This window comes from Solanum stenotomum, chromosome 4, assembly GCF_019186545.1.
Source record: "Solanum stenotomum isolate F172 chromosome 4, ASM1918654v1, whole genome shotgun sequence".
NCBI classification, from domain to species: Eukaryota; Viridiplantae; Streptophyta; class Magnoliopsida; order Solanales; family Solanaceae; genus Solanum; species Solanum stenotomum.
The window spans coordinates 62058158-62085442 of NC_064285.1; the positions used below are offsets into that span (position 1 = coordinate 62058158).

At 29.7% G+C, this 27285-nt stretch overlaps 2 protein-coding genes across 2 annotated transcripts in view; both read right to left on the bottom strand.

Moving 5' to 3' along the window:
• The window catches only part of LOC125863338 (cytochrome b6-f complex iron-sulfur subunit, chloroplastic), a 324107-nt gene that overhangs the window by 126506 nt on the left and 170316 nt on the right, over positions 1-27285 (bottom strand). The gene's annotated exons all lie outside the window — the stretch shown is intronic.
• On the bottom strand, positions 409-3714 carry LOC125863325 (WAT1-related protein At1g09380-like). The gene is made up of 6 exons (XM_049543515.1): positions 3506-3714; positions 2814-2876; positions 1693-1809; positions 1239-1491; positions 736-891; positions 409-651 (listed from the first exon to the last, which is right to left on the bottom strand). Exons 1-6 carry the CDS (start codon positions 3688-3690, stop codon positions 496-498), a joined length of 930 nt encoding a protein of 309 aa, XP_049399472.1. The 5' UTR covers positions 3691-3714; the 3' UTR covers positions 409-495.

The following is a 27285-nucleotide window of genomic DNA, read 5'->3' on the forward strand; positions in this document are numbered from 1 at the left end:
GAAACAACGAGTCAATTCACCACAAAAACAAGTCATTATCATGGAGTTACTAATTGAATCACAAGAACTTTCAGACATGGTTTTAGGTCTGATTTGAGGGAGACGACAGATAGATGAAAAATTGACTACAGAAATATCGAAGAACACACAATAGATTCGACGAAGACAAACTTTAATTGTTTGATTTTCGACGAACAAAATGTGTCAAATAAATTGAGACAGAGGGAATAATATTTTTTCTGTTCACTTTTACTAGTCACATTTACACTTGACACACCTATTAAGAAAACAATAATTAGCATGATTATTTTACCACTCTATCCTTATTAATTGATGTTTACTATTAAATCCTTGAAAAAATAATTAATTAATGATAAGGGAAAACATGAAAAAATAATTGTCTTTTATTTTCTTGATATATTAAACATGAAAAATAAAATTTATTTTAAAAATAGTGAACAAATAAAAATAAACATATGAGATGGTTTTATTCACTTACATTCCAAGGTATAATTTCTCTCTCAACAGAATCCAACTAAGAAAGGCAGCAATAACAAGTAACAACGGATTGAACATCGAGACATATAAAGGACCTTTCCTTTCTATACACCAGGAGCATAAGTATAATGCTATTGAAGAGCACACAGTTCCCTACAGTAAAAATCAAATATTTTAAAACAAATTAAATAAAAGAAACCAAACTAATATTTTGGAGAGGAAATTAAAGATACTTACATTATTAACAACAGAGATAGCTCTAATAGGATTTAAAGCCCATTCAGAAGCTTTTGGTACGACACAAAAGCTGATAATCATGCACTGGAAACTTGCCATGAAGAACATCAAAAGGGTACTAGAATATGGAGCTGCATACTTCTCATTCACTCTTGCCTAACATAAATAAAAATAGTCAAATAGTAAGAATTATTTTATTTACTCCCTCCGTTTAAAAAAAGGATGATCTAGTTTGATTTGAAATAGAGTTTAAGAAAAGAAAGAAGACTTTTTAATCTTGTGATTCTAAATTAAAATTATATCAAATGTATCAAAATGCCCTTTAATTTTATGGTCTTAAACATGTCACTTGAAAAGTTAAAGTTAAAGTGTTGACAAAAAAAGAAATGGGTCATTCTTTTTGAAACAGACTAAAAAGGATATTGGATTATTCTTTTTTAAACGGAGGAAGTAATTTTTTGAAAAAGGAAGAAATGAATTAAAAGAATTATAAAATTAATTACTTGAATGATTAACCATAATGCATAGGTAATACTGCTGATTATGAGTATAAAAGGTTCCAAAAGGAAGTTGGTATGTGTAGAATTGACATCCTTGTCATCAGTAGTGTTTTCAACATATTTCCAGTGAAATCCCAATTGGCCAATCACTACAGGTCCACGATACAATGACAATAACATTGCCCCTCCAACACACACTATAGTTCCAATCAATTTGGCTTGTCCTGCTATACTTCTTAGTCCCAATTTTTCAAGCCTACACATCAATTAACACAATTCAATTTTCAATTTTTTTTATATAATAATGTAGGAGTAATATTTAGGTTATGTTTCTCAGACTCTTCAAAATTGTCAATGAATACGTGTCGGATTAGTGTATTTTTGAATAATCTAACACTGTTGTGACATCGAAATTGAAGAGTCCGTGCAATTTAGTATTTTAGAGAAAGAGAAATACCCGAATGAGACGGCTAGGAGAAAAGTGAATGCTGGGATTAGATTATCGAGGGCGGAAACAATCGTCGGAGTAGTATATTTTAGCCCAATACAAAATGTATACTGGTTCGCAGTTATTCTGTACGTTCATACAACAGAAATAATGTTAATTAATCATATATTATACTAGTTGACATAACACTCTCATGTATGTATATTATAAAATAAATATAAATAAATGTAAGGTTCGACTGTTATCAATATTTTTACTAGAGCTTTAATCTTTGTCCTTGTTGTACTAGTAGGTCTGCCACCATACATGTTTTGCTCCACCTCGCCGGTCTAAATTTGAAGTTTCTGGATATTTGAAATTTTAGTCTATTTGAATTATTTCGTTCTAATTTATTTTTATATATAGTTTATACATCCTCATCCACAGATTTCTTGAGATGCATATAAAATTTTGATCAAAATTATTGAGTTCTACCAAACTCGTAAGTCGTATAGTAACTCCACCCTAGGTCCTGCATTATTTATTAGCCATATCCCTTATGTGACTAAACATCGACTTGACACAACTCTTACGTTGGATTTCAACTGAACGCTATATATATATCGAACTATCGTAAAGGGTATGCAAATATCCTCCGTCATACTTTTGGGATATTTGTGCTCCTGAGCATATATAACATTCACTCTAACGGAAGACTAATTAGGGACACGTGGCTCAATCTTATCCGTCGATCCGATATTTAATAAATATCGGATCGGTGGATAAGATTATGACACATGTATGCCCGTTAGTATAAAGGGTATATATGCTCTAGTTTTTGGACGACAGGGGCACCAATGTCCCAAAAGTATGACAGAGGGTATCTGCATACCATTTACGATAGTTCGGGTATATTTATCCTTTTTTCCATATATATATATAAAATTAGCTTAAAATGAGAAGCAGATACGAAAGATACAAGCGTATGTTGTCGACCATTAATTAATTTTTATTTACTTCATAATTCATATGATTAAATTATTTTTACATTTTAATAGATTATTGGAATACTTTTTTCACAGCTCACTTTAATGAAAACATGTTCACTTTATCAAATAGGAGAGCAGCAAGTGGAAAGACTAATTGCTTACCCGATAATGGAACACAAGAAAATTTGAAAAAATACAGATAGGCTCAACTTTGGTCTTGTTTTCCTGCATCAACATAAATTAAATAGCTGAATTAAACATGGATATCTCGTGTATTATCTATTTTTTGTACTAAGGGTGTATTCGATATGAATCCAATAATTTTCTCTGACATGAAAATAAGCTCCTTAGTAACTTTCATGTATAATGAAAGTAGGAAAAACAAGTTACATCGATGACATTAATTTCACATTAATTATGTCATCCTCACCCTCAAGAGATGAATGAAACCATTTTCGTTCATTTTGGTCCTTCAAGTGTCTTGGATGATGGCTAAGTAATTCAACTTGAACATTTATATCAAGTTGAGTAATTTTTTTAATACAAAACAAAGTTCAATAATGACTTTACTAAATAAATTTCCAAAGTTGAGTGAACTTTTACGATATTAACTCTAATTAACCCTATTCGAGCAAAACCGTTGCTTGAGGGAAGTACATGTTCTTGAGAGCAAGGACTAACCAAACTATAAGAACTTTATATTGTCCAAAGTAATATAACTTGTTGTAAAATGTTATTATATTTGTCTAGGTTATCACTTCATATTATTGATAACTAAACTTCTTTGTAATGTCAGAGTGTGAAAATCAAAAAGATGATAAATAACATTAAGAGGGAAGTAATAATAATAATACCTCTCCAAGAAGTAAGCAAAGGGTGCAATTGAAATGGTGGCAAATATAGGTCTGTATGCTGTCTGGACAAAAGGGTCCATACCAGTATCCATGACTAGTTTTGTCACAACATTTGATCCAGCATAGCCTACTTGTACAATCACCATTGCAATAAATGGCAACAAATCACTACCCTTTTTCTTCATTATTAGTGAAACACTATATATGAACTAATAATGCTAAATTATTATTATATGAGTACCTAGTACTAGTATATATAGTGATAGCAAGTGAATAATGAATCTCTGACGCATATAATTGGTGAGTGGACCAGCCAAATAAAGATATATGTTAAAAGGATATTCCTTCCCCCAACCCATCTAGGAATAATGGGTGTGTTTGGTAGGAAGGAAAATGTTTTCCTGGAAAATAAGTAGGTTTTTAACTTATTTTCTCATGTTTGGTTTGTGAGTAGAAAATATTTTTTGGAAAAGATTTTTTTTGTGTTTGATTTAGAAATGAAAAATATTTTGAAAAAATATCTTTTATTTTTACTAGAGAGTAGAATTTTTTTTAAATTAAAATTGAAAATATTTTTTAAAAATAAACTTAAATTTTTCTAGGGGTGGGGTGGGGTGGGATAGGGGGTGCGGGGTAGGGGGTGCTGGCGCGGTAGGGATGAGATGGGGTAAAAAGATAAAAATTGAAAATTGAAAATATTTTTTAAAAATAAACTTAATTTTTTTTTAGGGGGTGGAGGGCTGATGAGGGGGGTAGGGGTGGGGTGGGTGGAAAAATAAAAAATTGTAATTGAAAATCTATCTATATTTACTATATAAGAAGAGCGAATAAGCACACTCTTCTCTGTCAACACGTGTGCTTACGTGAAAATACACTCAATTTAAGGATTATTTTTGTCATTCTATGCTTTACTTTACATAAGTGTTGAGTACCTCAATACTACGAAATCAGTTAATAGCCTCCACGTGGGGCGGACGATGAAGGTACTTGCGTAAATAAATCAAAATAGAGGATTGCTTTATGGTATTTCGTACTTTTCCAACTTGAAATATGATTGTACTTGCCTGCTTCATAAATGTACTTCCTTTTTGTTGGACACAAAAACCATTTGCTTTTTTTCCTCTTTTACGGCTTTAATTGTGTGGGCCCTATTATTACTTTTGTACACCATTTCATTTTTCCTTGCTTTGTTCTTATATTTTTATTATTTCCAATTTCTATCCTCCAGGGATCTTTGAATATTATTTATTAATTAATTCATTCATTTATAAATTATTTATATTGTTTCTTCCATTTTAATTGTTTCATCTTTTTTTTTTTCACGAAGTGTTAAATATGAAGAATATTTTTAAATTTTGTAATCTTAAATTTAAAATATATCACATATATTAAAGTAAAAAGTATTTCTAATTTTATAATCATAGATACGCTATGTAAAAAAATTAAACTTAAGAAGTAATTTTCTTTTTTAAGTGAAATAAAAAAAACATGTTCAAATAAATTGATACGAAAGGAGTCATATTTAAAAAATAGAATAAATATGTGATATTATTACAAAAAGCTTTAATATATATTTTTAAAATTATTTTGTCTTCCGTATATTATTTTGTGCATATATGTGGAGTTTTAAAGTTTTTAACATTTTATTATAGAAATATGATTATTTGAAAATTTTAGTACTTTCTTCATTTAAATTTTTCCTTGTTTTTCTTTTAATTTGTTCTAGATTTAAAAATTACATAAAAAGTACTTAAAATCACAATGTAATAATATAAGATATTAAAAAAACATAATTAAAAATCATAAAAGAAATTGTATTGACTCTTTAATTCCATATTGAAACAAAAGAAGTTTGTTTGAAAATAACATAAAAAGTACTGTAAATTAAAGTAAAATAACAACTAAAAATATTTAAGAATCATATAAGAAATTTAGTTGACTTTCGTAAAAGTACCTACGTCACATAAAATGGAACAGAAAGAGTAATATATATTATTTGAAAATGATATAAGAAGTGCTATAAATCACAATAAATTAACAACTTCAAAATATATTTAACAAAATCACATACAAAAAATTATATAACTCTCCAAATTTCATCGGTGTCACATAAATTGAAACAAAGAACTACTCCCAATTTATGTGACTTACTTTCCTTTTTAGTCAGTCCCAAAAGAATGTCACATTTCTATATTAAGTAACAATTTGACTATAAAATATTTATTTTACCCTTAATGAAATAATTTACAATCATACAAATTTAATTTATATAATTCATTTTGGACCACAATTTTTAAAAGTCTTCATTTCTTTCTTAAACTCTGTGGCGAATCAAATTAACTCACATAAAATGAGACGGAGGAAGTAATATATATTGGGCCCGCGCTGGTGCGGGAACCTAATATCTAGTATAATAGGAGAAGAAAAAGTGACACATGTCATCACCACATAAAATTAGTTTTTTAAATAATTTAAATTAATTATATGTAATCTATCGATATATAAAAGGAGAAGAAAAAATAACACATGTCAACACCACAAATTTTCAGTATTTTAAATAATCTATCTATATATAAAAGGAGAAGAAAAAATGACACATGTCAACACCACAAATTTTCAGTATTAAGGGAAGAAGGTATCAGATCGCTTTTGAGAGCCCTTTTGTGAAACCAGATCCTTTACTCTTTTTGAATGAATTACAGTCAGTAAAATAATCTGGTGGAAGGGGTCCATAGAAAAAAAATTGGCTTCTTTTTCTTTTTTCTTTTAAATTAATTTTAAATAATTAATAGTCAATAATCAAATAAATAAATATAGACACATGTCAATAATTAGAATAGGAACGACACATGTCAACATCACAAAAATAAAATATAAATAAATAAATAAATTTTAAATAAACTATTTAAATACAAAAAATAAAAATAAAAACCAACGGATAAAAAATTAAAAAATGTTAAAATAGGTTAATATATATATATATATATATATATATATATATATTACTACTCATTTTATTTTTAAAATGATTTTAAATTATTTTTTACAATTAAACGATAAATAATTTTAAAAACTTTCTAAAAATATGGTGATATAACGTGTGTGATTACATTTTTTTTTTTTTTGAAATTTTAACTATCTTTCCACAACCTCCTTATTTATAGCAAAAAAAATATAGATGATAATAATTATAAATTTTTAATTTTTAAAAATCATTTCATTAAATATTAAAAATATTTTTATTTTATCTTTTAAAATAATTTTGAAGTAGTTTTTACAAATAAACGAGAAATAATTTCAAAACAATTCTTTTTTTTCCCTAAAATTAAAAATTGTTTACTATTCTTTGAATTTGAATTTTTAAATTTACTGCTTTGAAATAAAAAAAAATTAAAATAATAAAAAAAAGAAAACTAAAAATTTTTGGTAAGTACGTTAGGTATCCTATTTTTGTGGGAAATTATCAAACGTTTTATACTAAATATTTAAAATAATTTTCCACAACTACTCCTTCGTAACAAACAGAATGCAAATTGTTTACACTAATTCCTTAAGCATAAAAATAAATTAATAGCAAGTATCAGACTCATTTTATAATGCAATTTTTTTTTATAGAATAAAATTATTTATTTCATACTTTTACGTAGATTGTTGTCACATTCAAAAAAAATTCTTTAGTTTTAAAATTTTCAAATACAAAATATTTATCAAATTAATTACTACTAATTAAATATGAAATATACTAAGATTATATAATAAAAAAGATTTAAAATAGGGTAATGCAGTTACAAAACGAAAAAAAATGCATTTTAAATTATTAAAATAAAATAAAAATTAAAATAGGAGAAGAAAAAAGTGTCATGTGTCAGCACCACAAAAATTTAACAATTGAATCATTATTATATTGAATTAAAATATTAATTTAAAATATGAAATATTTAAATCTGAGTATATCTATTTAAAAGATAAAAAATACTTTTTAAAGTTTAAACAAAGAAGAAGAAGAAGAAGATAAAATCAGATAAGGAATAATAAAATATTAACTAACTAATTATAAATGTGTGGCTATAATAACTACTCCACTCATGATGAAGTCTTTTAAAACAAAATTTATATCAAATTAATAAAACTATTTTAAAATCCGACATTAAAATTTTTTTTAAAAATATTTTAAAGATAATTTATATTTATGACAATGAAATTAATGATTATATAAATCTCTTCATTTGTAAGGCCCTATAACAAATGGATAGTTATTGCTCATTATTGTGTGAATATCACTGTTAATGACATAAAGAATTCTAACAAAGGAAGATCTCTTATTGTCATATGCCACTATACATAATTTTCCAAAGATTTCAACAAAATACAATATGCATGATTTGAATAATTAATTTTACCGTAAACAACACACAAATATTTTTAAATTTTAAAACAGTGAAAATATTTTGAATTTTAAATATTTTAAAGGTAACATTAAAAATTAAAAATATTTTTTAGATAATATTAAAAAAAAAAAAAGAGAGAGAGAAAGATAAGTGCTTTTTTTTCATATGAGATTTACCATAAATATTTGAAAATATTGAATTAAAAATATCAATTTAAAATTTTGAAATTAAACATAAAAAATATTTAAAATTGGAAGATCTTTTTGAAGGATAAGACTACTTTTTTAATTCTATATAAAAAAAGAAGATAAAATTAGAAAAGGAACAATAAAATATTATATGTGGCTAAAATAACTAATGGAGTCTTTTAACACATAATTTATATTTAATTAACAAAATAAATTTTAAATATGAAACTAAAATCTAAAAATATTTTAGAAGATAGAGATACTTTTTAATTTAAACAAAAAAATGAATAAGATAAAATCATAACAGTTACAAAAAAAAAATGCTAACCAACTATTTTTAAATACATATATAAAATAATTACTCCACATACATTACACAAGATGGAGTCTTTTTTTAAAAATTAAAAATCCAAGTATTTTAAATCTAAAAATCATTTAAAAGGAAAAGGATATTTTTCAATTTTAAACAAAGAAAAAAAAAAGATAAAATCAGAAGAGGAACAAAAAAAAAATTAACCTAACTATGTTTTAATGTGGCTGAAATAACTGCTCTCGTGTACTATGCATTCTTCTTCAATTCATATTTATCATTTTCTTTTTACAATATTTGTGGGCCTAAAATTTAGAAATGTAAATTTGTTTATTTAAAAAAAATCGTGTTTGTCCTTATTTTTTCTATTTATGTTATATATATAATTAAAAATAGTTGTGTTTTTAATTTTTTTTAATGTATGATTTATGACATTTTATTTTTAATATCAAAGTAAGATATGTTACTCCTAGTGAAGGAGATTCATTGTAAAATAGTTGGATTGTGTAGATAAAAACATAATGAATGTTCTTTTTGGTTATGGGGTGATGAAATTTATTAGTTTTCTTTACTTATTTATTTCAATTTTAATTTGTGATTCTTTTGATTGAAAATTCATATATGAAAGAACAAAAACTTATGAATATTTCATTTTTTTGATATGTAAAGTATGTTAAAAAAATCCATGCTTCTTTATACTTGATTAATGAAAATATGTCAATGGTTAGAATATTTGTTAGACAATAAAATTAATAAATTTGAAAAATATAACTAACAATGTAACTATAAATTATATTTGATTATAAATTGTGAAAAATACATATACAATAACTTTTTTTCCTCACTGATTTTGCCTCTCTTTTTAATGATTTTTTCTTTAATAACAACTACATATTATAGGATTAGCCTTTTTATATAACTTTTCTATTCAATGTGTTTTTCGAAATTGATTTGAAAATGTAAACATTATTTAGTAATAAAATATTACTATAATTAGATGATTTTAAGAAAATATCATGTAATCGATATATGAATTCTACAAACATAGAAAGACAAAATTTAAAAATTTGAATATCGTGCCTACAATTTGATAGTTAATCATTTCATGTGAAAGTTAGATTTTAAAACTTACTAACAAGGATATAATATTTTCAATTAACCATAATTAAAAATAATAGATCAAACATGTAAAAACACATAAAGTGATTGTTTTTTTAATCAAACTAAAATAAACAAAAAAATTAATATTATATTTATTAAAATTTCAACAAAATATATTTAAAAACCAAAAATGCAGCTATTTATAACAATAAACATAATATTTTAATTTTAATAATATAAATATTAAATTGTGTATTAATAATACATTACAAAGTACATAGTAAATTTTATTACTTAATTTTAATTTAAATATCTGCGCAATGTGTGGGCACGTATACTAGTATTTTTTTGAAACAAACTATAATTTTTTTTTGGGTGGGGGTGGGAGTAGGGGGGTGGGGGGGTAGGGGGTGAGGGTGGATAAAAAAATAAAAAATTGAAGTTGAAAATGTTTTGTTTAAAAAATCTTTAAATTTATTTTTCAAAAAAAAGTTGTAATTTGAAGTTGGAGGAGAGTTTTGGAAAATGTTTTCTTTAATATTTGAAAGTCATTTTCCTTAAATTTGACTATTTGAGGAAAATGAGTTGATTTGGAAAACATTTTCCAAAACATTTAATCAAACCAAACACTGAAAAATGTTTTCCTTCATACCAAACACACCCACACACCCAATGTGTTTACTTTAATTAATCTCCCCACTCTATATTCAATATCATAATAATATGTTTCCTTTAATTGATTTCTTAATAATTACTTTTCCATTCTAACATATGTAACACCTTTCAAATTTTGAGATTAATCAAACAATTCTATTTCTGATCATAACTTTTTTCTTTTTACATCGTTTTCAAATATATAAATTTTATTTTAAAAACTTAAACATTTTATACCCGAATTCACAATCAAACATAGATTGATTGACCTTTGAAATTTGAATTATGCCCTATAAGTTGAGACATAGGAAATACAAATTTAAGGTCCACACTTTATCAGGTTGAAAAAGGGTGAAAATAATTTCCCCTCTAATATTACTTTAAAAATAAAATATATTTTCTTACCTTTGAACAATATAATAAATATTCTTCCCTATATATCTAAATTTAACATTTTAAATTCCTAATTTCCCTCTACATTATTAAGTTCGTTCTTTTTATTGTTTAACATTATCTAATATTTTCTTTATTATATTATTCTTTTATTATGGACTAACCTATAAAACAAATAAATCTTATTTATTAAGTAAAAAAAAATAAAATTCAACATATATAATGTTGTAATAATAAATAAATTGAGCACAAAAAGTTAGAGGAATTTGTTCAAATCAGTATATTTTTCAAATGACAATCCAAACAAAAAAAATTTATGAAATTAAGAACGAAAGAAAATAATTTTTTTAATAATATATTCAATGCATATGATACAAAAAAGATCCCCTTCCAGGTCATTTATGTATTTATTCCTTCTATTCATCGTTTAGATCATTCCTTTAGCGATCCCAAGTTAGTTATCACTTGTTGTAACTGATAGTTCGGTCACTTGGTCGTTCATTTGGTTTTTATGCGAGTTTTTGTGTTCTGGAGCTTTTGCACCTTGAACGATCATTTTTTTTTATCAAAAGTTCAAGAAGATGGCCTCAGAATCCAATTTTGATTATTCCATCAGCTCCAGAAGGGTCACTTTAGGTCAGTATCATGGTTAGCACGACTCTCGAGGCTTTCGATGCGAGTCTGTGAGATTAGGCATTTTAACTTTCAAGTTAAGGACTAATTAAGTTTGACTTTAGTCAATTGTCACGATCCAAGGTAGCCCCTAAGCGTAACATGGCGTACAAGACCCCGAGAGGCCTCATACAAGCCACTTAGCATTCATCATACACGATAATAGAAATAAAGAGATTAAGAGAAACATTTCAAGTCTAAAAGTAAAGTTAAGCGGAAGTCTAAACATCGTCTCAAAGCCATCTAGTACATAAGAATGAATCTGGGCGTAGCTCGTACATCATGTTCCAAAATTGAAAGTAAAGAAAAACTGAAAACAATGAAAGTCCATCCTCAAAGCATGAGGACTCACCAAAGCTCAAAATCTCGTCAACAAACTCTAACCACGAAACTGGAAATCCTGACTGTCGGGCCCTACATTTGGGGAAATGTAGGCAAGAGAATATGTTAGTACAAAATATGTACCAAGTATGATAGTCGGGCACAAAACATTTAAAATCATGCTAAAAGGGGACATTTTCATGAGCATGCAATGATCAAGCTAAAACATGAATCTTGAATGTTAGAAAACATAAGTCATAAAACATGATCAATGCAAGTGTACATCATCTTAAAACATATGAAAAATACTTTTTGAAGTAACCTTAATTCATCATAACTTAATTGTGGGAAGTAGCCTTAACCGACATATAAGACCATGTTAGTTATCAACATGGAATCCGGTGTCTCCAACACCGAAAAGGGGTTGTCCTACTTGCCAAGGTTAGGACCATGAACTTCTAGCTTATGTGGATCCACTAGTTAATGTCTATCTAGACAATCCTAATTTGTTGGCACATAGTTTATTGGACACGGATGATTGCTACTTTTCCACTCGATACTAAGCTTAACTTCCACATAATAGTTTTTAATCATATTCATCTTAGCTCTTAAATGAACATGGGTAATCGCCTCTTGTCCTTACATCATGTGACATGGGTAATCGTCTCTTATCATTTGATTTAGAGAGCATGAGTAATCGCCTGATGCCTCAACATTAGAATAGCTCCTTAACATTGGTTCATTTTAGGTGAGAAGAATTTTCAACCGTAAGAACCCTTATTATGTGAGAAAACCTTTCACAATCATACTTTCATGTGTATATGATCAGAAATCCTCTCAACAACACAACATTAACAACATCATTGATACTTCAATCTTAAAGCATCCTTAGAACATTTACATAAATTTCATAAAAACATGCTTGATTCCATAAAGTCTTCTTTCATAATCTAAAACCCAGATCATATGCTCATAACTTGGAAAAACAAGGGAATTACATGGGTTCATGGGGCATCATCATAAAAATATGACATGAACTCAATTCATGCATAAAAGATCATAGATCAATCGATTAAATCAATAATTAAGAGAACCCATAACATAGAAGAAAACCCCTAACTCAATTAGAGATTTCTAACTTTGAAAATTGGAGAATTTGGGAACTCCATGGAGGGAAGGGCCCATGGAGGATAACTATCATACCTCAATGTCAATTACTTAACTTCAATGGTGCATTAGGAGACTTGACTTGAAACCCTAGGTTGAACCCTTCTTCTTCAAGCTTTCTAGAGAGAGAAATATTTTGGAGAGGAAGACTTGTTCTTCTTTTGTGAATTTGAGAGAATGATTTCAATTGGAGAATTTTTGGGTTAAAAACACTTATATAGGGGTTTTGGTGAAGGGTAAAACGACATAGTATTAGGATAGAATAATTATGAAAAGACCCAAAAATCCTGAGAAATATAACTACCGACCCAGATTGTGTTCCTTTTTGGGTGATTTGGGTGATTCGAAGTCTCACATTTAAGTTTGATTTGGGTGATTATTCTCTCCATTTAAGTCTAATTTGGGAGATTATTTTCTCCATTCAAGTCTGATTTGGGTGATTCGAAGTCTCACATTTCCAAAATTGTCAAGGCTACGTTGTGGAGTTCCAGAAAGTGTTTGGCTTAGCTTTCTTCTTTTGAGGTGAAATACCGTCCAAAGCTACGATGCGAAGTACTTTTTAGCTTAATTGTTGTAATTCTTGAATGTGTTGTTTGCGGGTGTTTTGAGCCTCAGATTGTGTTCCTTTTTGGGACACTATTTCTGGGCATTTGTTAGGACCTCTTGATGGAATCAATTTCGGTAATTTCAACGTTGGTTCCACAATTTTAGTTTAACTTTGAAATTGGTCTGTTTTCATTTTATGTGTGTTTTGGTGTCTAAACGGCCATATAGACGTTGTGATCCTATATTTGATAGTGTGACAGTGTTCGGAGGTCGTTTGGTGTCTAAACGACTGTACTGACGTTATGATCCTATACATTTTTGTATGATTTTTTTTTATATTTGATTTCTCTTTTATTTTTATGATGTTTTTATTTACATAGGTTGTGTATTTTAAGTAATTAAAATAGACATGTAATTAACAACGAATAGTTTAAGTATGGAAAAAGGGTAAAAATTGCTCCTAAACTATGCGAAATAGACCACTTATACCCTTCATTTCATTTTGGCATAAAAAATGCCCCCGCCGTTATCCTAAGAGACCACAAATACTCTCAAGAGAACATCCCAAATTTTTAGTGATGTGGAAAGCCACGTGGGACTAATCCCTCCACCTAAGCGTTGGTAACTAGGATTCACTTAAAAAAAACTAGACCTTTTGTGGAGAAAAAAGTAGCCACAAAAGCCCATAATATCGCCACTAAAGGGTTTAACTGATTTTTAGCATGAAATTCTGAATTTGTGTTTTTTTTCTTCATTGTTTTTAAAAAATCACAAATTATATCGATCAAGGAGGAGTTTGAAGACTCTTTATTGGCGTTGTGATCCTATACATTTTTGTATAAATATTTTGTATTTCATTTCTCTTTTATTTTTGAGATGTTTGTTGACACCTAATTTTGATCCTCCGCGATAAGAATTAATTTGTGAGCTTCTTAAATTCCAAACGATTTGAAATAATTGACCTTATAAAATTCAAAATATTTTCAAGTTAGCTTTATGTGATTTTGTCACTTTATATATATGTATATATTATATTATATTATTAATTAGCATATTTTATAAATATTTGAAAATCATCTCAAAAAAGATTTTGTTTTAATTAAATATTTGGTTAATTAGTTTAGTTATATGATAGTTTATATTTTTAAATCATTCGGTTTATGATCAAGTTAATTGTTTCATTTCATTAAGTTTAAGAAACTCCTTAATTAATCTTAGGTTTTAGCCGAATTTGCAAATTAAATTCAATTCGGCTATATTGTGAATTTTATGGCTATAATTGCAATTCATTTAGCCATTTTATATTTGCAAATCTAACCCTTTCTATTACAAATTTTTACTACCATTTTGCCTCACCTTAAAACCTTTTTAAGACCAAAGTTTGGGCCACTTTTCAGCAGCCCAATACTATTTTCAGCATGCATGTACAACAGCACCAACAGGCCCATCTCCCTTAATTCCCAGCCCAAATTTAATAAATAAATAAAAACAACCCACTACCAATACAACCTACAATTATAACAATACAACACAACAATACTAAAATAATAACAACATACACCAAACCGACCCCCCATTTGCACTGTTCTTCTTCTTCACAGAAACGGGCAGCAGCCCAAAAACGAACAGCAACAGCCCACCGCGACGCGGCAGCCCATCAAATCGATCCAGTAACTTCGCGCGTGTCCGTCCTCCTCACGTCCCTCTCCGTCGTACAACCCGAGCAGAGAAGAGCAAGCACGCGTCTGCCACATTTCCTCTTCCGGAATGGGACGAAATTTTAAAAAAAAGAAGATGTTTAGCTTGAATGATGAAAGGATTCGAGTTTGAATTTGGAGATGGGCCTTGAACCCGAATTTTCTTTGGTTTTCCCTCTTCTTTTTTTTTCCGAACCCTAATCTTCCCATCTATATATGATGTTTATTCACTGTGAGGATTTTTTTTTGGAGAGGGAAAAATCTGGAAAAGAGATTTTTTTTGGTTGGAGTTTTGAGCAAAATACCCAGCATAGCTTAATCAAGGATAGAAAAAATATACATATATATATATATATATTAAGTACGCCTCAAGAAAAACGGAAGAGACAATTAGTTTCAGTTTTGAGTCCAACATCCTGTCCAAATTTTTGGTTGCGGGTCGCATTCGAGTTTTCGTGGTGAAGTCAGCTTCTAGCTCATCCTGTCCCTGCTTCGCTGCCCCGTGAAAGGTAAAGCTCGTTTTCAGCTCAACCTTGCTATTTCTTTAGTGTGTTGGTTGTTTCCTTAATAGAAATCTATTTTATTTCTCTTCTTGTTTTCGACTTACTGTCAACTGTGGGTTAATGAAGGAATTTGTTTAGCTACTCAATTGTTGTTGTTTGTGTTCATTTGTCCGAAAAGATCACTGATTCCTCTCCGCCTCAAGTTTCTTCTCCTTGCCAATACATGTTTGTGTCACTGTTATTCTCATAAATGTTGACTTTAAGTCGTAATAGTTGCATATTCTTTGTTAGTCTTCATATCTAGTTATTTATGTTGAGTTCGATTTGTTTGAAATGATTAGAATAGGTAGATGAACTAGTTATTTCAAGCTGAAGGGATGTGCGCTTTGCGTTAGACTGTTCTGTCTCTTTTGTTTCCTGCTCTAATGAGCTTACTGTCTATAAGCATTTATTTGCCTTTTTTTTTATGTTGAAGCATGCTAGAACTAAGTTATCACATGTCGCATCTAGGTTACTTTCGATTTAATAATATTTGGCTTGTTTTTATAGTATTGACTATCTCCTTTCATGTTCTCTTATGTATGTGATTTCACATTTTTTGGTCGTCTTCTTTTGCTCGAATAACCGACCAACCTTGTTATTTTTTTTAAGAGTTATTCGGCAACATTTTTTCTTACGTAGAAGTGTATTTATTTTGGGATAAGTATGACTATTAAATCAGAATTTGGGGAAAAACTTTAGTTGGTTGGTTCATATCCAAATATAATATATTGCCTACATTTTTAAGTGTATGTGAAATTTGCGTTAAAGTTTATGGATATATTCTGTTGCTTTTGTTGTCCTTTGTCATAATTGTTGGGAATAAAATTGTTTTGACTATTTAGGTTGATTAGTTGAAAATGACATTCTCTTATTCCTTCACTGTTAAGTGGAAGTATGTCAATTTATGTTTTTCCCTTTAATTTGTTGTTGGGTTTGTTGATTAATTTTTTATGCTTGAGTCCTGTTGTCTGCAATTAGATTTAAATTATATCAAATCATTTGTCTTAATTCATTTATTAATTACTCTTCCTTTTTTGTGTTTTTTTTTTGCATGAACCTTTGAGTGAGTCCGTCGGACTCCTTCATTTATCCGAGCATTTCATTCTGAGCCATAAAGGCTCAAATTCCTATCGAGTCAGCCAGCTTAAAAATTGACGAACAGGTCCCGGGGTTAAAAGAATATGCAACAGATTGGAGAGTCAAAAATTGGGCCAAAGGCCCATCTTTTATTTCAAGATTGTATTTTGTTATTTATTGGGTTTAAGCCTATTTATTCATTATTATTATTTCTGTTAGAAATTTAGGACAGGTGAAAGAATTGGGCCTAAGGTCCAAAGATAAAAATATTTTCTTTTATGTTAGTTTAGGACAGGTACATGTGATTCAAATGGGCCAAAGGCCCAAAACGAAAATAGGCCCGAATACTGGCCCAGGCGGACAGAAACCAGATTTGGGCCCAAATCTCTTTCCCTCTTAATTTTGATTATGTTTATTTACTTGTTAATATTTGTTGTTAATCTTAAGGTTGAAAAATTCAAATCCCTGGAAAGTATCCATTTTGAATTAATAACTTAACTAAATTATTCGTCTTTTATTTGACTTAAAAATAAATAAATATATAAGTTTACAAAATATTTTGCTTAGATAATATTCAACATTTTCTTTAATAGTCTCAACTACAAAGTAGTTCACTTTTGCAATTCAAGATAAATTAGAATATTTTAGCCAAATAATTAATTGCCGGATAACCGCATATTAGCGGGTATTTCGGGTGCTTTCAAACCCTTCCCGAAATGCTAATAAGAACCCCGAACCCTTTTAAGTTTTCATTAGATTCCTGTTTTAGTCTTTTGAAAACAAATAGTTTTCTTGATTTTTCTCAAAAATTAAGTGGTGAGTCTTAAAACCAGTCCAAAATATATTTATCTTAAATAAAACAATGTTTTTATTTACATAGATTGCATATTTTAATCAATTGAAATCGACATGTAATTAACAATGAATAGTTTAAGTACATATTTAAATGGTACTATTTCAAAGCATTAAATATGCTATAATAAATCACTTATGGTCACAAAATATCTTCCATAGGTAAAAAATAACTAAATCATATTACTACATTTTTATTTAACATGAATTAATTATATTTAGTGATGAAATCATTTCATAGCATGATTATGTTTTTAACTACGAATTAATTCATCACTCATACCACTTATTAATTATTTGTCAAACATATTTTTCAACCACGAAATTGTTATCTTTTAGTTACGTAATCTTATTTTTTTTTACTACAAATCGCGCATAACTTTAAAGACGATCATCACCAATTAAATTTATAAATAGTGAAAAATAAGATTTGCAGTATTAAACACACTTTTAGTGACAATATGATATTTTTAGCTACAAAATATTTACGTTCTTAAGGCAAACAAGCTCATCGTATACTATGCAGTTGAAGACAAAAAAATTTTTTGTAGTCAATATAACAGTTTTAGTGACAAAATATTAAATTGTCTTTAAATACTATTAGCGACCCACATTTAGTGACAAAAGATTGACCAAATATCTTCCTTAAAAGAGATTTTTTGTGACAAAATGTCACACCCCAAATCCGGATGTGATGACACGTGTCCATTTTCCACCGGACACGTCAGCCTAACCTAACCACAACGATAGAGAAGTAGAAATACGAGAATAAAAGATAATAAATAAGCGGAAGACTTTAATTAAAACTCAACACTACCTAGAATTTGGTTGTCACATGTACAAACCTCTAAATACAGAATTCAAATAAAAATATACAAGTCTCAGAGTATAGTTCTCGAATAGAACAAAACTGAAAGTAAAGATAACTCAAGGACACGTCTGAAATGAACCGCTACCTCTCGAGTATGTCCCGAAGCTCAATATGCTAAAGAAAATACTAAGCCGAATTTGAGAGAGAGTTGTCAACCTACACAATTGTGTAGAAGCAAGGGTGAGTACCGAAAACCATAGGTACTCGCAAGTAACTCTAAACTAAGCAAAACTAGCAGCTACAAACAACTCCTTTCAATCCCAACCGAACCACCGAAACTTCAATCTAATAGCAAACCAACCAACCTATACTAAACAGATCATATTCAACAGCCAGAACCAACAGTATATCCTCATCAACCTCAGATCAACAAATAAGAGCAAGTAGATCAAATTCCACATAAGAGGGGTAAACCGATACAATCCACACATCACAGACAAAGATAAGGCAAATGCGATGCAAAATGCAATAATGATGTCATGTAGTCGTGATGCATGTCTGTCCTACGATACACATCTGTTGACGTAATCAGTCCGCGCTGAATACTCAAATCAGAACCCATGGGGGCCACACATGGACCATGTATTACCGCCGAAACCAGATCCCATCGGCATCCAAATCGCTAGCCGGAGCTAGTCCATCTCATATATCTCTAGCCGGAGCTAGTCTCAACTGTGTCTCATATCCATCCATCCTCATATCAGTGTCTCAGAACTCATGCAACAGATAGTTCACACATGGGATGAATAATGAATATGCACATGTCATCAATCACAATCATATCACGATCACATCATAGTATTACACATCATCTGTCTCAATCACAACCATATCACGACCACATCATAGTATTACACATCATCTGTCTCAATCACAACCATATCACGACCACATCATAGTATTACACATCATCTGTCTCAATCACAACCATATCACGACCACATCATAGTATTACACATCATCTGTCTCAATCACAACCATATCACGACCACATCATAGTATTACACATCATCTGTCTCAATCACAACCATATCACGACCACATCATAGTATTACACATCATCTGTCTCAATCACAACCATATCACGACCACATCATAGTATTACACATCATCTGTCTCAATCACAACCATATCACGACCACATCATAGTATTACACATCATCTGTCTCAATCACAACCATATCACGACCACATCATAGTATTACACATCATCTGTCTCAATCACAACCATATCACGACCACATCATAGTATTACACATCATCTGTCTCAATCACAACCATATCACGACCACATCATAGTATTACACATCATCTGTCTCAATCACAACCATATCACGACCACATCATAGTATTACACATCATCTGTCTCAATCACAACCATATCACGACCACATCATAGTATTACACATCATCTGTCTCAATCACAACCATATCACGACCACATCATAGTATTACACATCATCTGTCTCAATCACAACCATATCACGACCACATCATAGTATTACACATCATCTGTCTCAATCACAACCATATCACGACCACATCATAGTATTACACATCATCTGTCTCAATCACAACCATATCACGACCACATCATAGTATTACACATCATCTGTCTCAATCACAACCATATCACGACCACATCATAGTATTACACATCATCTGTCTCAATCACAACCATATCACGACCACATCATAGTATTACACATCATCTGTCTCAATCACAACCATATCACGACCACATCATAGTATTACACATCATCTGTCTCAATCACAACCATATCACGACCACATCATAGTATTACACATCACCTGTCTCAATCACAACCATATCACGACCACATCATAGTATTACACATCACCTGTCTCAATCACAACCATATCACGACCACATCATAGTATTACACATCATCTGTCTCAACATCAATGTCTGTATCAATCATAGCCTACTCATGCTCTTCTATCCCCTCAATATCAGTTATCACATGACTTATTCAACAAATTCAAGTCACATATAACACATTTAGCTCGTTTTATTCCCCATCTTTCATTTACAACAATTTCAATCAACAAATAAAACCCATCCTCAATCCCCATTACTCCCCAACACAATTAGGAAAGTAGTCATGCGTAGTCTAAGAGTTTTACAAAGTTTGGAAGCCACTTGCCTTAAAACGAACTCCAAAAGTTACTTGACTTGAGCCTTTCCTTTCCGAGTATAATCCGGATCACGATAATCTATTCAAACAATTATTCACAATCACAATTCGAGTCCAATGACACCAAAATCAAGAAATTTAGGGAAAAAGGGCAAAACGGTCCAAAAGTCTCATACCGGAAAACGATACCCAAATCTGGAAATTTTTTATGTAAAATGATCCTTAAAGTATTTGGAAGCTAATGGTGAAAACCAATTTGAAAACGGAGTTGAAATCAATTCACAAACTCAATTTGAAGGAAAATCCACGTTCTTGAAGAAGCCTAAAATATTCGGATCCGAAACCCCGACTCGAAAATGAAATATCTCTTGAAAAACATCTTACCCATGCTTAGATAAGTTCAAATATGAAATTTCATCAAAAACGGAGTTAAGATCGACCTTGAAATTCTCAATTTATCAAACTTTAACTTTACCGGGAAAGTCCAAATTGTACGCGGTTAATATGATGAAAATAATCGATGAATCAATAATTTTATGTTAAAATCAGTTTACCCATAACATAAGGATCGTAAATATACCTTTTTCATCAAAAAGGGAGTCCAAATCGATAAAACCCCAATTTTTCCCAAGAGATTTACGGATAGGAAAAAAAACCAGATAAAGAAATTATGAGAAAATGTCGAATTGAAGATTGAATACTAACCCTCATATTAATTCAAGAAGAAACCCGTAAGAATCACTCCATTCCGATCTCTAGAACTCCCGATATGCTCAAAATACCAAATGAACACAGTCTGAGATTTTTATAACAGTACATGGCTGTTATGCACCAGAAAAACAGCAGTTAATCTTTCACTAAAAAGGCCGTAATTTCCTCATACGATAGTGAAATGACCCGATTCTTTTTTGTAAATGTCTTAAATAATGATACGGACCTGCTCGTTCAATCGGAGCTCAATTTCATGCTCGTTTGCCCAGTCAAATATCATTTCTACTCGGTAAACAATTATTTCTTATTTGCGATAAAAGTCCAATCTCGGGTTAGCGAAAATGCACCAAAATTTGCAGATAAGTCCTATAATTCATGCTCAAAATTTCAGAACCTTCGGAATAATTTTTCGACCTTTAAAACTAATAATGAACCCTTTAGTTGCCACAATTTGCTGAAATAGTGTCAAAGCATCCAAGAAGCTTAAAAGCTCACCCAAAACTCATTTGGCACTTCCCGAACACAAACCAAATATGCTACTAGCTTGAAAATGACATTTCGGACTCAATGAAATCGTCGGAATTTGAATTTGAGGTCTCCTTGACCCGGTATCCGATAAGGCGTCAAGAAACTAACTTTAGGCTCAAAAACTCGAAACGCACTCGGGGCCTCTAAAAATTCAACCAAGACTCATTCTAGACTTAGAATCACCCCCTGAATCCAACGGTGCCCTCGGAATTCCATTTCGAGCACCGGAACCTCGTTTGTTGACCAAAGTCAACTCTTGATCAAAATTTCACAATTTTAGCAACTTAGGACCTCAAATCTTCGTTTTAACTCCAAATTCGACTCCGTAAATTCTCATAGACCCGTTTCGACATTCTAAAACTGCTGGAATCGACGGAAATCCGATTCGAGTCTCGAAACTTCAAATGACTTGAAATAACACTTTTAACCAAACTTTAACTCTTAAAAACTCAACTTTCCAAAAACTGAACTTTTCATCAATTTTCCTTCAAACCAACTTCGAAAATACAACAATTAGGACTCGGGGCAACTATCGGGAGGGGTAAAACGGTCATTTTATGAAAATTTCCAAAAATGACCTTTAGGGTCATTACACAAAATGTACTTTTAAGTGATAAAATAATTCGTCACTAATAAATACTCAAATTTCTTGTAGTGAAATTACCATTTCCCTTAGAAATCAAAACTTTAAGCTGAATATTATACTAAATATACATAAATTTTATAATTGCATTCTTAATTAGATTCGATCCCAATCTCATTGGGCGTTATATTTATATTTAAAATACAATGATTACTCTATATCATTTCAAGATGTAATTTGAACATTTTAGAGATAGGAAGAGAGGAAGAGAGATAAGAATAGAGACGGAGAGAAAATGTGTGTAGTGCACTTACTATTAAAATAACAATTATTAAAAATAGTGACAAGTTCTTGTAAGAAGTTGATAATAGTAAAACATTATTATACGTTTGGTTTATGTGAACTTAAACTACAATTGCAATAAGATATAACCTTATAATTGTAGCCACACTAGCTTGGTGAAAAACTAAATTTTACTTTTAATAAAAATATATATATTGGGCAGGGTTATATTATTTAAAATTTACCAAAATTTAAATAGTAAATAAGATTAAAAATGATAACGGAAAAATCAGTATTGTATAGAATATATAGGATAGGGAGAATGTCTATTATTTTAATATTGGAAAAGATATTTGATTTAAAAAAAAGAAAGTTGAAGGAGAAAAATGATTTCCGTTCCGTTGAAAATGTCCAACTTATCATATTACAAGTAAAGCTTACATGACCAACATGGTTTGTGGTGCACTTATGAGAGTGCTTCAGAGGTCTCGGGTTCGAGCACTGGGTATGGAGAAAATCCTATTGGGAGTGCCACACCTGAATGAGCTCTGCAGAGCGCGATCCAAATTTAGTCGAAGCTCCAATGTGGGCTCTGGACACTGGGTGGAAAACCAAAAAAAAGTAAAGCTTATATGAGACATTCATCGTGAACAGATAAATTGGAGATTCAAATAACATAAAAGATAAAGTGAAAATACAATTGATATTCTAAGAGTTTTTTTTTCTTTGGTTAATATCTCAATAAGTAAGCTGTCTACTCAACTTTTTTTTAATAAAGAAGAAAAAGTAAATTATTTCTTTCATTTCAGTTTGTTTATCTTTTTTTTTATTTCGTTTAAAAAATATGTTTTTACAACTCTTTAATTTTAACATTCCACATGCATGGCATGCTTAAAAGCACAAGATTAAAAGACATATTAATTTAAGATGAAAAAATTCAAAAGTCTTATTTACATTCTGAAATTTAGTCCAAGTAAAAATTACACAAATAAATTGAAATGAGAAAGTATTATCTTTACATAGTGCATAAAATAAAAGCTATCTAGAATGATAGAAGAGATGTGGGAGGGGGGACATGAAATAAATAGTAGAAACCAACTTGCAAAAAAGTAAAACATAAAATATTTCAAGAAACTTTTGTGAAAAGAATTTATTTTTAACAGGGAAAAAACTGTTTCGTGAAGATGTAATTGATTTTACATAATTTTAAAAGAAAGTTCCTTTCAACTTAAAGTTTTATATTTTTATTTAATATAAAGAAAAGATAGAACTATCCTTTTACATTTTCTTTATGGACAATTAAACCTTTTAATTATCAACAAACCTTTCCCCAAAGTTTACATAACTTTTGAAAAGTTTGAAAGTTGAATAGTAATTAAGAAAGATATAACCACATCAGAGACCATGAAAGAACTGTTTTATTTTTATAATTTATAAAAAGAAGATGTTACTTTGGTGGAATCAAACGTAAAGAAATAAAACAATGTATGGGGTTTGATGCCAATCATTATACATTGGTGGAGACGTGCAAAATGTGGAGATATGGTTGTTTAAGCAATGTGGCCCAACAGAAATAATGCTTGTTATGGAGAATATGTCCCACAAATATAATTGATTATGCGTGAGCATGGCATGGTATGATACGGTAGGGTATTTGAAAAAATTTGTACGATAATTTTGATATTCAGTTTTTAAAATATTATATCATTACCATACCAATTTAATTCGGTGTGATTCGGCATTTTGAAGTTCAGATTCGATATTCTACGGTATGGTAAATTGGTAACTATAGTTTGTGCAACTTCAAATCGACTAATATATACTCGTAAAATATAGTATTATGACTTCGGCAATTAAAAAAACATCTCAATTGTATCATACTGTCACATTACACATGTAGAAATATATATTTTGTAAGTACAACCAATTTCTTTTGTAATCAATTAAATTTCAAATACATTTCAATCAAAATAGAGTAGTCATGTTTCAACTTTTAAACATTTAGTTTATACTAATACCAGGTTGCATATTTGGTACTTGGTAGTATTTTAATAATATATATACTTCGATATGGTATTCGATATTTCGGTATGTTAATTATAAATACCAAATATCATATCTAATACGCAAAAAATTAAAATGTAAATTATATACCATACCAAATATCATAATACTAAAACCACGATATTAAAATTTCAATATAATATGATAGTTTGATATATACCATACCATATCCATCCCTGGACGGTCAATTTCAATTAGATAGTGTGAATTGGGAAAGAAAAAAGGTCTCTCGGCCACACTTATTTTGGTCATAATGGTCCAAACGGGAAGCACACTAAATTAATGCGTGAATCTTGATCAAATCTAATAATGGGTAAACTACCTAAATAAACAAATTTACACATGTTATAAATATTATCATAATATAATAAATGTTTATTTTGTGTGTTATTTTTTTTAGAAAAGTCAGGAATCCTAATTTTGAGATTATTCCTTAAAAGAAATTTGAAGTGTTCTTTCTTCTCTCGATCTTCTCCTTCTTCTTATTTTATTGTTTCATAACCTGTTATCAGCCTAAGATTACCTTTTAGTTGAGTAATGGTTTCTTGTTAATGCTTCTCATATAGCTTTTCATGGACTACATTGTTGTTCTAGTCATCAAAATTTTTTGGTTTCTTCTATTATTGATTGGTGTTGAGGTTAGTGGCGTAGTTGAGTTTTTCATTACGAGAGTTCAAAATATAAAAAGTAAACACATGAATAAGTTGAAGGAAGTTCAACATCTGTTATATCTGAAATAAAAAATAATTTTAACTATATATAAACAATATAATATTTCACTGAAAGGAGTTTGAATAAACCTTTTTAATACTTAATAGTTCCGCCCCTAGTTAATTAGGCAATGGTCAGATGCTAGAATCAAGAGGTATGTTTTTATTTACAAATTTCTACTATATTCAATTAGTTGGTTTAAGTTTTACAGATGAAAACCAACGATAAAGAAAAGACTATTAAAAAATATTTTTACACGTCATAGAATAAATAAAATTCTTTCTAATATTTTTTACTATACAATCAATTCTCATCAGCAACTTAGAGATGCAATACTAGAAAGGTTTTCAAGTTATTTATAACTTTTAAAATGCTTTTAATTTAAAGATCAGTTGATAAATGATTGTTGGTAAATATGATGTTGAATTTGATCCACTTACTTTTATAATCTGAAAGTGATTATTTTGAAAGGATTGAGGGTAAGACAATGAATTAAAATCATGTCGTACTAAGAGGATATAATATTGGGTTTGAGTTTTGGTACATTATGGTGATAAGATGTTGAGTTTGAGTTTTATTGAATTATGGCATAACATGTTTTTATATGAAAAAGACGTCGGATTTGAGTTTCAATGCATTGTATTTGATGATATAATGATAACTACGGTTAAATGATGCGTTTTTGATGAAAATTAGGGTCTATTTAGATTGGCTTTTGCCTTATGACTTATAAGTCAAAAGTCAAGTTAAAATTTCTAACTTATAATTTTTGGCTTATTTTTGTCATTTTGGCTTAAAAATAAGTGCTTATAAGCACTTGTTGACTTTACCCAAACACTTTAAAATTGCTAAAAGACTATTTTAGCTTAGAAGCTCCAAAAATAAACTAATCCAAAAGGACACTATTCATGAAATCTATTCCATTTGAAACTGCTCTATTTCCATAAGTGAATGTTATAGCAGTGCATATATTTTTGAAAAAAAAGTGGAAAAGAGAGAAAATTAAAATAGTTGTCATTCTAATAATTATACTAAAGGGTCCTTCAAAAGATGAAGATAATTTTCATCATAAATGGGAATGGTATGAAACATCATTAGGCATGTGATTGTCTGTGATCTAATTTGATAAATTTTATAAATTATATAAATTATTCATAAGAAAATAAAGTAGAGGTGCACTTCAACTTTCAAAGTGACGTTGGGGTGAATCATGTAATAAGATATATGCAAAGGTATGACAATGAGATTATAATGAAAATTTTGAAGCACGAATAAATAATACTTAATAGTTCAATTTTTTTAAAAAGAAAAAGACTTGTAATAAACATAATCAGTGTTGACCCATTTTTTGAGGTGGATATGGAAAGATACGATAAAAGATATAGATAAATATTTGCACATTGAGCCAATAAGTTTTCATCCCTTGGTCTTTCTTACACCCCGGCACCCTTAGCCACCATCACCCCCCTTCTTCATCCTCACACCACACTACTCCCTTCTCCTTCTTCGAAACCCCTCACCTCTACCCCCTTTCTCCTTCTTCGAACCCCCTACCACCACTCTTTTTCTCCTTTTTCGAATTCTGCCGCCCTCAGCCATCACCAGTCTCATTCCTTTCTTCTTTCTCTTCGAACACTACCATCTTCTTTGTCCTTCATCGAAATATGGTTGTCGCTATCCATATCCCTTACAATAAGTAAATGAGAGAAGGTTGTGATGAATATGGAACAAATGGAAGCTAAAAGCTTAAATGGAATAACTAATAAGAACATTGATTCTGTAAGCTAATGCCTACAGTTCCCTTTAAGATCACTATTATGGCGGTGTTAATTTGTTGATAGGGGATGAATTTGATTTTTTTAGGGAAAATTTTTAAAACAACAATATTTTAGCATTTAATAGGACCCCTTAGCTACACTTTCAATCAACAACAACATACCCAGTGAGATCCCACTAAGTG